At 44.5% G+C, this 13034-nt stretch overlaps 1 protein-coding gene across 1 annotated transcript; it reads right to left on the bottom strand.

Moving 5' to 3' along the window:
- Positions 1-7021: 7021 nt before the first annotated feature.
- On the bottom strand, positions 7022-12518 carry NEFL (neurofilament light chain). Its single transcript, XM_033859251.2, has 4 exons — positions 11472-12518; positions 10334-10458; positions 9579-9940; positions 7022-8935 (listed from the first exon to the last, which is right to left on the bottom strand). Exons 1-4 carry the CDS (start codon positions 12516-12518, stop codon positions 8793-8795), a joined length of 1677 nt encoding a protein of 558 aa, XP_033715142.1. The 3' UTR covers positions 7022-8792.
- Between the last annotated feature and the right edge of the window lie 516 nt (positions 12519-13034).

Below are 13034 nucleotides of genomic sequence, written 5' to 3'. Positions count from 1 at the left end.
CCGAACCTTACTATTTACAGGGGTGGCGTGGAGGTGAGGGTCTTAATTGCGAAAGACTTGGCCGCCCCGGCTTTTTGCACTTTTGCAGAGATCGTGTTCAGCAGGGTGATGCAGGCTGCCCGCAGGGCAAAGTTTCACGCAGAAAGAGCATCCTTGGGCTCCGCCTAGTCACAAGGCGGTAGAAGCAGCTTTTCAGGCCTTTGCCCTACAACTCCCCCGCCTCTAGCCCAGCCGGGAAAAAACTGGACCAGCGGCGTCAGGAGGCTGCGGTGGCTCCAAGGCAGGACTGAATGTGCAGAAACCCGAGGAAAATCAATGCCTTAAAAACAAAAAAGAAAGAAAAAAGTGATAGCAGAACGTTTTGATTTTTCAAAGCCCTTCAACTCAGCTCATTAGATTCTCACAGGCTAGGGAGGTTTGTTGTTGTTATAAAAATGTTTTAATGTTACGTATTTCCAGTGTAATCCTAAAACACCATCAGATGCTCTCAGTTCTGTCTGGAAACACCCCCAGCTCTCCACAGAGGGGGCCCTAGCTTGGGCTGGCAGGAGTCCCTGGGGAGGAAGAAATGGGGGCCGATCCTGGAGGCCTTTCTTCTTCCCACCACACCGCGGGCAGGGGTGGGAGTGTCAGCGCATCTTGCTGCCAAGGGGGTCGGTCCTGGGACGATGAGAAAGATACCTTCATCTACAAACAGACCTCCAGCTCCTCAGGAAATTGTTTTGCCAGTGGATTAAAGGAAACACTCTTCTACTCATTTTGTTTAAATTATCCCTGAGTTTGAGCAGTGTTGTTTTACAGGTGGGCAGGGGAGGGGTGCAGGGCTGCAAGGCTTCTGAGTGCAACAGCAAGATGTCTGTCTTGCCCCTCTCAGAATAACAAGCTGAGGATACCGGGTCCAAATAATATCCACCCCCCCCCCCAATAAAAACGGCTTTGCCTGAGGAGGGGCCATTTGTTGAAGAGCCGTGCCCCCCAGCTGTGCCCCCACCCCCAGAAGTGCCCCATGGATGCTGTGGAAGCTGAAATCAGCTGACTCCCCATCCTCTGGAGACTTCGGAGAGTTCTCAGTGGTTAAAACACTTTCAGAAGTCACACTTCCTGGTTTCAGCTATTCAGGTGGGGTTGGGAGGAATTGAGGGCAGGACAGAAGGGAAACAGAAGAAGGTCCTTACCAGTTGCTCTAAGTCACCAACGTGGCCCTGGTTCACTTTTCAGGTCCCTCCCGTGGGCATAGGACATCAAGTGCAGTGTTGCCAGGGCTCTTGGTCTTCAGAACCCCGCCAACCCTGGAGGCCAGCTGACAAACACTGAGCGCCTGTGTCCTGAGAAGGTGGTGCATTTTACTCTCATCTCAGAATCGCCCTCTGATTTCACACTTCTGACACCAATTTTTCTGTCTTAAACTGAGAATGATTTGTGACTTACAGTTGAGATTCTCTCTCACACATATTCTCTTGTGTGTGTGTGTGTCTAGGTGGGGAGGAGAAAAAAAGGAGGGGGGGCAATCTCTCTCCTGTGTTTTTTAACCTCTGAAGTAAAAAGGTGAGATTCTCCAGTGAATAAATGACTTGAAACAAACCAACAAGTCAGAATGAACAGATTATTCCTTCTTCTCAAGCCATGATTAGGTAAGATGCAGTTAGAGTTTTTAATGTAGGGTTTCTGTCTTTACTAGTGCACTAGATATAGAGCAAAAAGGGAATATTCATTGTGCTGCATCAAAGCATCCCGCTAGTTTTTGTTTTTAACAGTCATATCAGGAAATGGTCTATACTCCACATGAAATTAATATGGTTGTGGGGCGGTTATAGACTGAAAGAATGACAGTTAGCTAAAAGCAAAGGGATTAACGGCCATCAATACACAAATAAAAATGTCTTTAACAGCTACCAGAAACCTGAGCCTCATGTACAGCGTTTCAGTTTTTTTATAAAGGCATTTCGTGTTTAAGACTACTTGTAATCCATATAACTTTTGTTTATTAGACGTGTCCCGTTTAAACTCATGTGTGTATTAGAAGCTAAGGTATTCCAAAAAATCTAAGGTGCCAACTTGGATGGGTTTGACTATCTTACAAAACAGAAAACACTTTTATTTTTCTATCGTAACTTACCTTAAGTCATGTATTAGCTGCCATTATATTTATCCCAGTTGACTAGAATAATATAATACATATTTCAAATGAATTAATGCAGGAAAGCTGAGGCCTTGAAGTACACTATGAAGCTGCGGGGATACATGTCAGGAACTATTAAAATGTACATAATACCCTTTGAACATATAATTCCACTCGGGAAATTACTAAAGAAATCCTTCGTTAGAAGGACAAACCGAAGGTATCCATTAACTAAGATATTCATTGCCAGGCTGTCTATAATTTTCACAAACATATTTTTAAACTTAAACTGGGACACATGATCAAGTAAGAATGAGTACACAGATGAGAACAAGGGGGAAGAATATTTGAAGCTGAAATGGTTTCAGATCTTTTGAGTGGATTCTTGCTGTTCATAAAAGAAATAATTACATGCCCACGATCTTATGGTAGCCTCCAGTGATCTTCATACTTGATGCTCCTGTCCCTGTGTAGTTCCCTCCCACGAAGAATCAGACAGACTGGTCTCTATGACAAGTAGAATACAGTGGTACTGATGGTGGGGGTCTTTCTAGACTAGGTCATCAGAGACATTGCAACGTCTGCCTTGCTTTCTTGGATGCCTTGCTCCAGGGTAGGCCAGCTGCCATGTTGTAAGTATCCTCAAGCAGCTCCACGTGGAGAAGAAATTACCAGTCCAATGGGTGAGCCACCTTGAAGTAGTTTCTGCAGGCCTAACCAAGCCTTCGGATAACAGTAGCCTCACACAGCATCTGACTGCAACCCCTTTAGAGACCCAGAGCCAGAACATCCCAACCAAGCCACCCCCAAATTCCTGATCTGTGGAAACTAAGAAATAAGTGATTGAGATTGTTTTAAGCCACTAAGCTTTGGAGTTATTTGTTATGCAGCACTAGGTAACTAACACATACTGCATGTTAATTTCATGAAGTTACATAGTTATCAAAAAAAAAATACTGTTTACACCTTCCCCCCTCCATGCATTCATTCTGTCAGTAAAAAAAAATACCTCAAAAATTTTCTAAATCATCCCACATCATGCCATCTCTACTGCTACTGCTCTAAGTCATCACACCATCTTCTCTTATTGGGACTAAAACAGCCTTTAAGTTAGTCTCTCTGATTCTTGCTTCTCTAAAGTCCATTCTCTGCACAGGAGCCAGAGTGGTATTTATAAAACAGAAATCAGATCATGTCACCATCTGCTGCTTAACCCTTTCAAACTGCACAAGGAATAGAACCTAAACTCCTTGATCTATAAACCTCTGCATAATATGTCCTTTGCCTGCCTTTCTCAGTTCTATCTCCTACTCTCTCATTCTTAATGCTCACCAATGAGCTTAAGGTATTTTCCTGGGTTCAAACAAGCCAAGCTTCCACACTTGCTGTTCCATCTACCTGGAGCACTCTTTCCCCAGATCATTGCATGTCTGGTTCAGAGCTAATGTCACTTATTTATTTGTTTATTTGTTCATTGCCTGTTCTCACACACACACACACGCACACACACACACACACCACTTTAGTCCCTGAAAGCTGGGATATTGTCTGCCTTATTCTTTGTGCCTAGAACAGTGCCTGGCACATAGTACATGATTAACACGTGTGGAACGAATGGACAAGCTATGTCAAATATACATAAATAGAAACAAAGTCTAAAGAAGAACATATAAATGAAAATAATGATGACTGAATGGAGAAAATATGATTTTTTTCCTTTTAAAGTTTGTTTTTAATGTTGATGTTTTATTATTTTTTTAAAAACTCTCCATATACAAATAATTATCTATGTTGAAGTAGAATTAAAAGGCTACCAATAGTCACTTTCTGGGGCTGCTGAAAATTTTTTACTGCTCATGATGCTTTTACCTTTTATCTTTTTAGCTCTCATATAAGATTCTTCACTGGGAATTTTCTAGGGGAACTTAAACTGAAAATGTCAGTTCTGATGAACATTTTCCCAAGAGGAAAACATCCTGAATTCTGCACTGGAAGACCTTTCAAATATGAATCATGGCTGGAGCAATCCTGATCATTTACACCCAAGGGAGAAAGAATAAGTTGTTCATCCTGGCCATGTGCATGGAAAGTTCTCACAAATAATAAACCTTTTCCATTCTTAAAATATTTATTAAGATTCCCACTAAATGCAAGGCACTTTGCTAGGTATGGTGGGAGGAAACAAAGACACTTATTTGTTTAGTCACTGTTTACTCCCTTCCCAAAATGACTTGAAATATCTTACAACAAGAAGATATGCAAGAAGGAGTAAGAGGAGAAGGAAGGAGGAGGAAGAAAAGGAAAAGGAGAAGAAGAAACCATTGAGGACCAGTTCAATGTGAACACAACTAGAAAATTGTAACCAGGTAGAAGAATAACACCATGAGAACTGTTACCAAACCAAACTTGGGTCTGCTCTCCCAAGTTTTGCAGCAAAGCCAGTCTACTCACACCAGGTTGTGGTGAAGGAAAGTGTAGCGTTTATTGCAGGGCCAAGAAAGGAGAATGGGCAGCTAATGTTCAAAAGACCTGAACTCCCCAATGGCTTTCAGGAAATGGTTTTTAAAGACAGTGTGAGGGAGATGGTTATAGGATGCATGATCCCCTCGTGGACCTTCTTTTGATTGGGTGCTGGTGAGGTAACAGGGTGATGTTTTGGGAACCTCAATCATCAACCTTCTGGTTCCAACTGATCTGGGATCTACACACTGGTGGTCAGCAGTTAACTTCTTCCACGTGGCGGGGGTTTTAGTGTCTTTAAAACAACTTAAGGATATGGCTCAGGATATTATCTGTTTTCCTTGAGGAGGTACTTAAGGTCTTTGACTTTGTTTTATGGCTAAACTATTATTATTTTGTCCTGTTTGACTGCTTTCCTTTGTTTCTGCATTTTCTCACTTCTCTGATTAAATTTGTTCTTTGGAGCTCAGGGGAGACCAAGGAGGCTAAAGCTTTTCTACAAACAAGAGGTGGGGGGCAAGAAGCTGTGTCCCCCAGGAAGGCCCCGCAGGGTCCTGCACAGTTTGAGAAGCACATCCTGAAAGTTAGTGATCCTTGAAGGTAAATTTCAAATACATCTCTGTTTAAAATTTTTGCAGAGGAATTTATAGGGACATAAATAATCCAAGGAACTAAAGAAAAATTTAAGCATTCTAAGTAACTTCAATGGAACACTGTGAATGTAGAAGTGCCCTTGAATTGTACAAAGACTGTAAGAATTCCAATAATTGTGTGAAAACCCCCAGGCTGCTGTCACAACACAAGCCTGTGAAAATATCCTCTGATTCCATGAGGATGCCTCCCAAGCTAGACTGCAAAGGAGAGTCAATGCAATATTTGGTTAAGAGCATGGACTTTAGAGCCATCCATCCTGGGAGGTTTGAATCTCAGCCTACCACAAACTAGCTATGTGACCTTGGTCAAGTCACCTAAAAATTCCTCATCCATAAAATGGGGATGATAATCATGCTGGACTGATAACATTGTCATAAGAAAGAAATTGATGAGATAATACGTATAATGCACTTAGATTAGTGCCTGGGACGCAGCAACTATTCTGACAGCACTAGAATCTCCATGTAGGGAAAAAAGCAATCAGATTAATTGCTTATCCATTTAATGCCAGGAATGAAACTTTACACGAAGTTTAGCAATTCCCTTTAAGTGATGGACTTTAGTGTGGACATAATAGTGATACGCGTGTTTCCTATTCAGCCATTTAGCCTGATCTTCGAAAAGTTTTTCAGGAAATTTTGAATCATGAATCTAGAGTGGATTTGAGAAATCAAGTGCTAACGCCTTATGTAGCTAAGAAGATTGAAGCCAGAATGGGGATGGGGGTGGGGATGGCCAGCCCTCCATAACAAACAACACTAGGATCGGAACAGACACTTGATTTTTGGTTCTCTGCCCTTTCCACCAAGTGTTGACTAGACCAGGACTGATTATTGAACACTCTTGGCTTTCTAGTCATCCCGAAGGCATTTTAGTCTATCCAGAAGTTATTCATTCAGTCGACATTTATTGTGCTCTACCATGGTAGGAACAATGCTGGATGCCGGGGAGCAGGAGGTCTGATCGCCACGCTTCTGAGGATCACTCTACAGCAGGGGACGCAGACACTAAATGTTCATGGAAATAGATGCCGATTATGACTGTGTAAAGCACTACATGTTCTTATAAACACATTGAATAAAGGAATTTGGCTCAGTCAGGGAAGGCTTCCCCAAGGGAATGACAACTGAGCTGAAATCTGAGCAAGTTTGAGGGAAAGATAGAAAAAATGAGTGGTCCAGACAGAGAAATCAGCCGAAACCTTGCGGCAGGTGGGAGAACGGAGGGCCAGGGTGGCTGAAACACCAGTAGTAAGGGAGGGGTAAGGGGATATGCATAGGATGAGGTTCGAGTTGTAGTTTGGGGTCAGGTCGCTCCGGGCCTTGAAGATCCCCTTAAAGATTTTGGTTTTTATATTAAAAGAAATGGGAAACTATTGGAGGGGCATGATCAAAATGCACTTTTCTAAAGATTAGCTTACTCTAGTGTGCTGACGGAAGGAGGACAAGACGTTGGGAGGTTCCTTAGAGTGGCGGCAGTGTAAACAGGAAAATGTGGATGGATCCAAGATACGTAGGCAGTAAAATCAATAGGACTTGGTGATAGATTAAACCAGAGGGATTGGGGAGAGGAAATGGGAGATATGACGTCATGCCCAGTCTCTGGTCTGCAGAATTGGATGGCTGAGGAGTGGGTCATTAGCTAGGGGAGAGAATACAGAACGAGAACTGGAGTTTGGGGAGAGCAGGAGAGAGAGGGAGACTGAGCCAGGTACCACATTTGAGGAAACTGTTTTTAAAGACTTCAGATCCATCTAGTTTAGATTTTTCACTATTTTATTATGGCACACAGGATAGAGTATGGTACAGTGTTCTTACTTCAAGAAATTCTCAAACCAACCAGCTCTTTCCGTTTGGCTACTTTGTTTTACATGTAATTTGCATATATCTGAGCTTTACCATGTGCAGCATCCCATGTTTAATGAACATAAATGTGAAAAGCTTGGCTTCTGAGGCAACTCCTAGCGTTTACAGAAGTAAAGGTACTGAGAATCTTCGTAATTCAAATCCATAGCATCAAGGTAGATAAAGAAATACTTTACCTATTTGCTTTGGTGAGATATACTTAACTAGAAATACATAGTGTCATGTCATCAGGTAACTTTAAATGGAAACCACTTTGCTTTCAGATTAAATTCATGACCTTGAAGAGTTGTCTAAACAAGAAATATTGAAAAGAATTAGCTGACAGAGCAATTGTGTAAGAACAGAAGCAGAACAGCGGATAATCAGTAATTTCGTCCACATTCCACATCAAATGCAAGTGCGAGAGCTTTCATAACTTTACAGTGAACAGGGAGGACGGACGGGGTGTGTATTTGATGCAATGTCCAACCAGTTAGAGCTATCATTGAAATCCGAATATTTCCCAGTAAAGACATGCAGAGCGATGGCAATGCAACATACAAGCATATAATCCCCCCTTTAGCGACTGATCACAATTGCATTATCTGTATCTGTAGTGCTTAAAAAGTTTAAAATAGGTGGCATAAAGGCTATTTACTTGAGGCAACACAATTAAGCTAACAACACAATCATAAGCTCAGGATTGCAGGCAACATGTTTGCAATGGCAAATAAACTTTGATATTCTTACTCCATCCAAAATTATACAGAGATAATAAATTATTCCTTCTGATTCCTTTGCTTGGGTTTCAACTGCTGCTCATGACAATATATTTTAAATGTGGTTATAGTGCTAGGTGGGTTAGGGTTACGGGATTCATATTCTATCCATACTGCATTTATTATTACATACTAGTGTTAAAGTTACCTGTTTACCATAGAGCGTATATTTATCACATAATTTCAGAATGGCCTCCAAGAAAGCCACTCCCAACATTATATAGGACACTTATGGGGCATAGTATATAGCTATTTATCAAAGAAAACCCCAGAGATTCTCATTTACTCGAGCTTATTATCAGTAAAATTTTTGAGGGGAGAGATTTCATGAATGCTCATGACCTAATTGCATCCTCAGAATTACCAATTAAGGGGGGGAAATGCATTGTAATTGTTAAAATTTTGACTTAAAAAAATTTGGAGGTCAATAGCCCACTTCTGTGTGTCTTATATTGGTGCCTTCTTTAAGATATTCGAATTAAGTCAACAACCACAGCAAGGAATGTCATTCAGTGTAACTTTATTTACTATTTATAGCACATAATTCAAGGCCTTTAATTTCTAACCACCAAAGGTTCAAAGGACTATTTTTTTCCATGACGTTTAACATTAACATTAGTGAATTCATTTATTCAGGGTTTTTTCTTTTTTATTGTAAACATCTGAATTATTCACATTGCCATAGATCCTGAACTCATAAGCGTGGACCATGCACAGGCTGGCAGCAAGCCAGGAAGCCACTCTGCAAGCAAACAGATACTCTGCGGAAGGAGAAAAGTCATAGCACAACATTTAATGCCCAACCTAAGTCATCTCAGAATTATACATATATTGACTTCTTAATTCATATAGTATCTGCAACTCAACTGGTTGGTTGGTGATGGGATTGACCTGATTTCAGGAGAATTATTCCTGGAATAGTTAAGGAAAGGGGGTTCAATCTTTCTTCTTAGTGGCTTGTTCCTCCCCAGCACCTTCATCTTTTTTTTCCTCCTCCTCAGCTTCTTTGGTTTCTTCTGCTTCTTTGCCTTCACCTCCTTCTTCTTCCTCCTTTGCCTTCTCAGATTCTTCCTTGGCAGCTTTAACATAAAAAGCAAATGTACAAACTCCAAATGCAGCGTGAGTCCAATCAAAACATTTCTGCTAAGGTTTTGTGGAGGAACACAAATGTCAAAATACTTCCCCCAAACCTCTCAGCTCCTTTCTCCCAAAATACATGCAACTGACAATGCCTGCCGGGAATAATTTGCCACTGAACACATATTTAAATAGAATGAGATTATGTCTAGGTACTGGATGCTCTGCTCTCCTCCAGGACCTTGGTTTTCTTTTATTGTGTGTTTGGTGTTCATTTTTGTTCTTTAGGCTGCTCAGACACCAAATGACTGAGTTAAATGAATGGATTTTAAAATGTTTAATTAGGAATAAAAAGACAGCAGGACGAGGATTCTTTTTTTAAGTTCTTTTCAAAAAAGTACCAAGCTAATTAGAGATGTGTGGCTCTGGGAGGCCAGCCAATCTGAGAAATGACGTGCTTATTACTAAAGGTCTGTTGAAGCAATAGATCAATGTATTATTTAAGATTCTAAACTCATGTATGAATAAAACTTCCTTGGCATAAGCAAGGCTTCATTTATCTTATCAATGTCCTAACAGATATTCATGCCCCGGCTGAACCTGGAGTTGCAGGGTGGGTTTGGTTTGGTTTGGTTTGAATCCTACCTTCTTCCTCTTGGGCTCCCTCCTCTTCAGCCTCGGCTTCAGCCTCCGCCTCCGCCTCAGCCTCCGCCTCCGCCTCAGCCTCTTCCTTCTTCTCCTCCGCCTCAGCTTCTCCTTCAGAGGGGGGCTGCTCCTTGGCTTCCTCAGCTTTCGCAGGCTCGATGGTCTCCTCCACCTCGATCTGCTCCTCCTGGACGTGGCTGGTGTAGTAAGATGGGAAGGAGCGGGCGGACATCAAGTAGGAGCTGGTCTGTAAACCACCATAGGCAGATCGGCCAAAGACCTGGGAGCTCTGGGAGTAGCCGCTCGTTATGCTGCCCACGCTGGTGAAACTGAGCCGGGTCTCCTCACCTTCCAAGAGTTTCCTGGCGGAGGCAGGGAGAGGGTGGGGTTAACAATCATGAACACAGGAAGTGTGCTGAGCCCAACACCCAACACCTTCCCCAGTGCCACCCTGAAAGCCAAAGGCAGGGTTGGAAATTATCAGAACTTAGTAACTGGGGATGTTGTGACTGAGACCAGGAAAAAACCAAAAACCCCCCAAACACCTTAAAATAACCCTGTCTGTTAGACTTTAAATGTAATGGGAAGCTAAGAACAGGTCTCATTATTACAGGATAAATTCTTCTTGGAAAAGGCCAAAAGGTGAACACAATCATTTCAAAGGACTATTTTTGAAGATTTCTGATTCAACAGAAAGGAAGTCTGATTTCCTTCCTAAGGTTGAAGGGCTGCTACCTTTGCCCCTCCATTTTTACCTGTAAGCTGCAATCTCAATGTCCAAAGCCATCTTCACATTGAGCAGGTCTTGGTATTCCTTGAGGTATCTTGCCATTTCACCCTTTGTGGTTCTCAATTCATTTTCCAATTTGTTGATTGTGTCCTGTTGGAAGACAAAAAAAAATGCAAGCGTAAATCCTTACTGCTATTACTTTACTATAGCTGCAAGGGCATAGGTTTAATTAAAATCAAAGTGCACACCTTAGATAAAACCTCCCCTGAAACAACGGCCTTTTCTCTTTTTAAACCTTTCTTTGCTTGCCTAAAAAAATCCAGCTTCATAAAGCATGAGATGAAAGCAAAAAATTATTTTAAAAAACTAACAGAAGAATTTTTTTTGTTTTTGTTAATTACTACAGTCTAATGATTATCATAAAATGCCTGCAAGGAACTAAACAGATTTGTTTTTTTGAAAACTTTGTTTCTCATTCACTGACTAACTCTATCCAGGTTACATACAAGAAATCCACTTCTTTATAGGAGAAGGAAGTAGATAAATTTAATTTTTTTTATTTTCTCTAAAATATTTTCTATGTATCTATATTATTTTCTCTTCTCTCCAGAAGATGGAGAAAAAGAAACGTTTTATTATGGCCATCATTACCTACTACAATTTTGACTGTATTCCTGTCTACCTGCTACGCGAAGGGAGCGGTTGGTAAAATTAGTCTGAAATCATGCTGGTCACAGAACTAATGGGAGTTCGTCGCTGTGTCTATTAATCAGATGGTCCAATCTGTGCAGCAAAGCAACTTGTGGTGAATTCAGGACAGCAGAGAGGCAGGCCAGAGGCAACGCCCTGCTCGCATCCCTTCTCCCACCCCACCCAACCCCCCGCAGGGCTGGGCCGCTTTAATGCGCAACAGAGATTCAACTGCACCCTGCACATCTTCGCAGACTGCAGTGGCGCCCGCACCCCGCCCTCCAACTGCCCCACCCGCTCCCACACAGCCTCCAAGGAGCCAAGTTCTACCCCCTAACAGCTGCATGCAGATGCCTCATTTCTAGTCTCCACTTTCTAGGCGCGCCCTCCACTCTCCCCCCCACCCCCCGCCCATCCTAACTCGATTCTGCAGCCCCCTCCCCGCCTCCACAGTGTTTTGCCCAGTGCCATACCTGCATAGCACTAATGTCGGCGTTCTGCTTGTCCTCCAGCTCCTGTAGCTGCTTCTCCAGCGCTTCGTTCATGCCCCGGCATGCTTCGATCTCCAGGGTCTTGGCCTTTAGCAGGCGGCGGCTCTCGGACACCTCGTCCTTGGCGGCGCGCACCGCATCGGTGTTCTTGGCGGCGCTCTCGGTCAGCACGGTGAAGCGGCTCTTGAACCACTCTTCCGCATTCTGCATGTTCTTGGCGGCCAGCTTCTCATACTGGGCGCGGATGTCCTTGAGCGCGGCGGAGAGGTCGGGCTTGGAGGACACATCCATCTCCACGGAGATCTGCGCGTACTGGATCTGCGCCTGCAGCTCGGCGATCTCCTCTTCGTGCACTTTCTTCAGAAAAGCGATTTCGTCCATCAGGCTGTCGATGCGCTTTTCGAGCTCGGCGCGGGCGAGAGCCGCTTCGTCGGCCCCTTTGCGCGCTTCCATCAGCCGGCCCTCTGCGTCCTCACGGCTCAGCACCTCCTCTTCGTAGCGCGCCTGCAGGTTGCGCAGAGTCTCCTCCAGCCCTTCGCGCTCGCCCTGCAGCGCCTGCTTCTCGTTGGTGGCGTCTTCCGCCGCCAGGCGCAGGTCGCGGATCTCCTGCTCGTACAGCACCCGGAAGCGGGACGGCTCGGAGTGCTTCTGGCGCAGCACCAGCAGCTCGGCTTCCAGGACCTTGTTCTGCTGCTCCAGCTCGTGCACGCGCTCGATGAAGCTAGCGAAGCGGTCGTTGAGGTCCTGCAGCTGCGCCTTCTCCTGGGTGCGGATCGACTTGAGGTCGTTGCTGATGGCGGCTACCTGGCTCAGGTCGAGGTTCTCGAGACTGGGCAACAAGGAGCCGGAGCTGGAGGAGTAGCTGCGGCGCACGGACAGCGAGGAGGAGACGGGCGCCGAGTAGCTGGAGTAAGCGGAGCGCGCGGTGCTGTAGCCGCTGCGCACGCTGGAGATGTGCACCCGGGGCGTCTCCACATAGCGCCGTTTGTAGGAAGTCGAGTAGTACGGCTCAAAGCTGAAGGAACTCATGTTGGCGGTCGGTGCCCCTCTGGCCGGCGGCGGAGATGGGGGCCTAGAGAGAAGAAGAACGGGGAAGAGAGGGAGAGGGGAGGATGGATGGCTGTGTGCAGCTCGGCTCTGTCCTGCCACCCCTATTTATACTCGGAGAGGATTCTGACGCAGCCTTAGATCGATCACTGCGCGCCGGGCCAGAGGGGGCAGAGCGCTGCTGCAGCCGAGGGGAGGATTCTGCGCAAAAGGAAGGCGGGGGCGAGCCACAGGCCGCGAGGATGCTGCGGCTTCGTCCTCTGCACTTTTCTCTGAAGGCTTCTGTTTTCTGTGAGACCCCGTACCCCCTCACTCATTTCCTTTCCCTACCCCCACCCCATCCTACTTATTCCTTGATCCCTGTATCACTCGGATTCGATCGTGACCCCAATAACAAGTTCTCATTCCCTACTGACACCTTAGTTTTCCATATGCCTGGAACCTCGGAGACACCCTCCCCCTCCCCGTCGCTCCTTCCCCACCAGGGGTCATCATCCC

The sequence above is a fragment of the Tursiops truncatus genome, chromosome 6 (genome assembly GCF_011762595.2).
Source record: "Tursiops truncatus isolate mTurTru1 chromosome 6, mTurTru1.mat.Y, whole genome shotgun sequence".
In the NCBI taxonomy this organism is placed as follows: domain Eukaryota; kingdom Metazoa; phylum Chordata; class Mammalia; order Artiodactyla; family Delphinidae; genus Tursiops; species Tursiops truncatus.
The sequence above is the reverse complement of the archived record's forward strand: the minus strand, read 5'-3'. Positions and strand labels throughout refer to the sequence as shown.

Excerpts from the sequence above, each read along its gene's own strand:
- NEFL (XM_033859251.2), bottom strand. The coding sequence starts at position 12,518 with ATGAGTTCCTTCAGCTTTGAGCCGTACTACTCGACTTCCTACAAACGG. Across the intron at positions 9,941-10,333 it reads ATTGAGATTGCAGCTTACAG|GAAACTCTTGGAAGGTGAGG; the intron begins GTAAAAATGGAG and ends TGCCTCCGCCAG. Across the intron at positions 8,936-9,578 it reads GGGAGCCCAAGAGGAAGAAG|CTGCCAAGGAAGAATCTGAG; the intron begins GTAGGATTCAAA and ends TTTATGTTAAAG.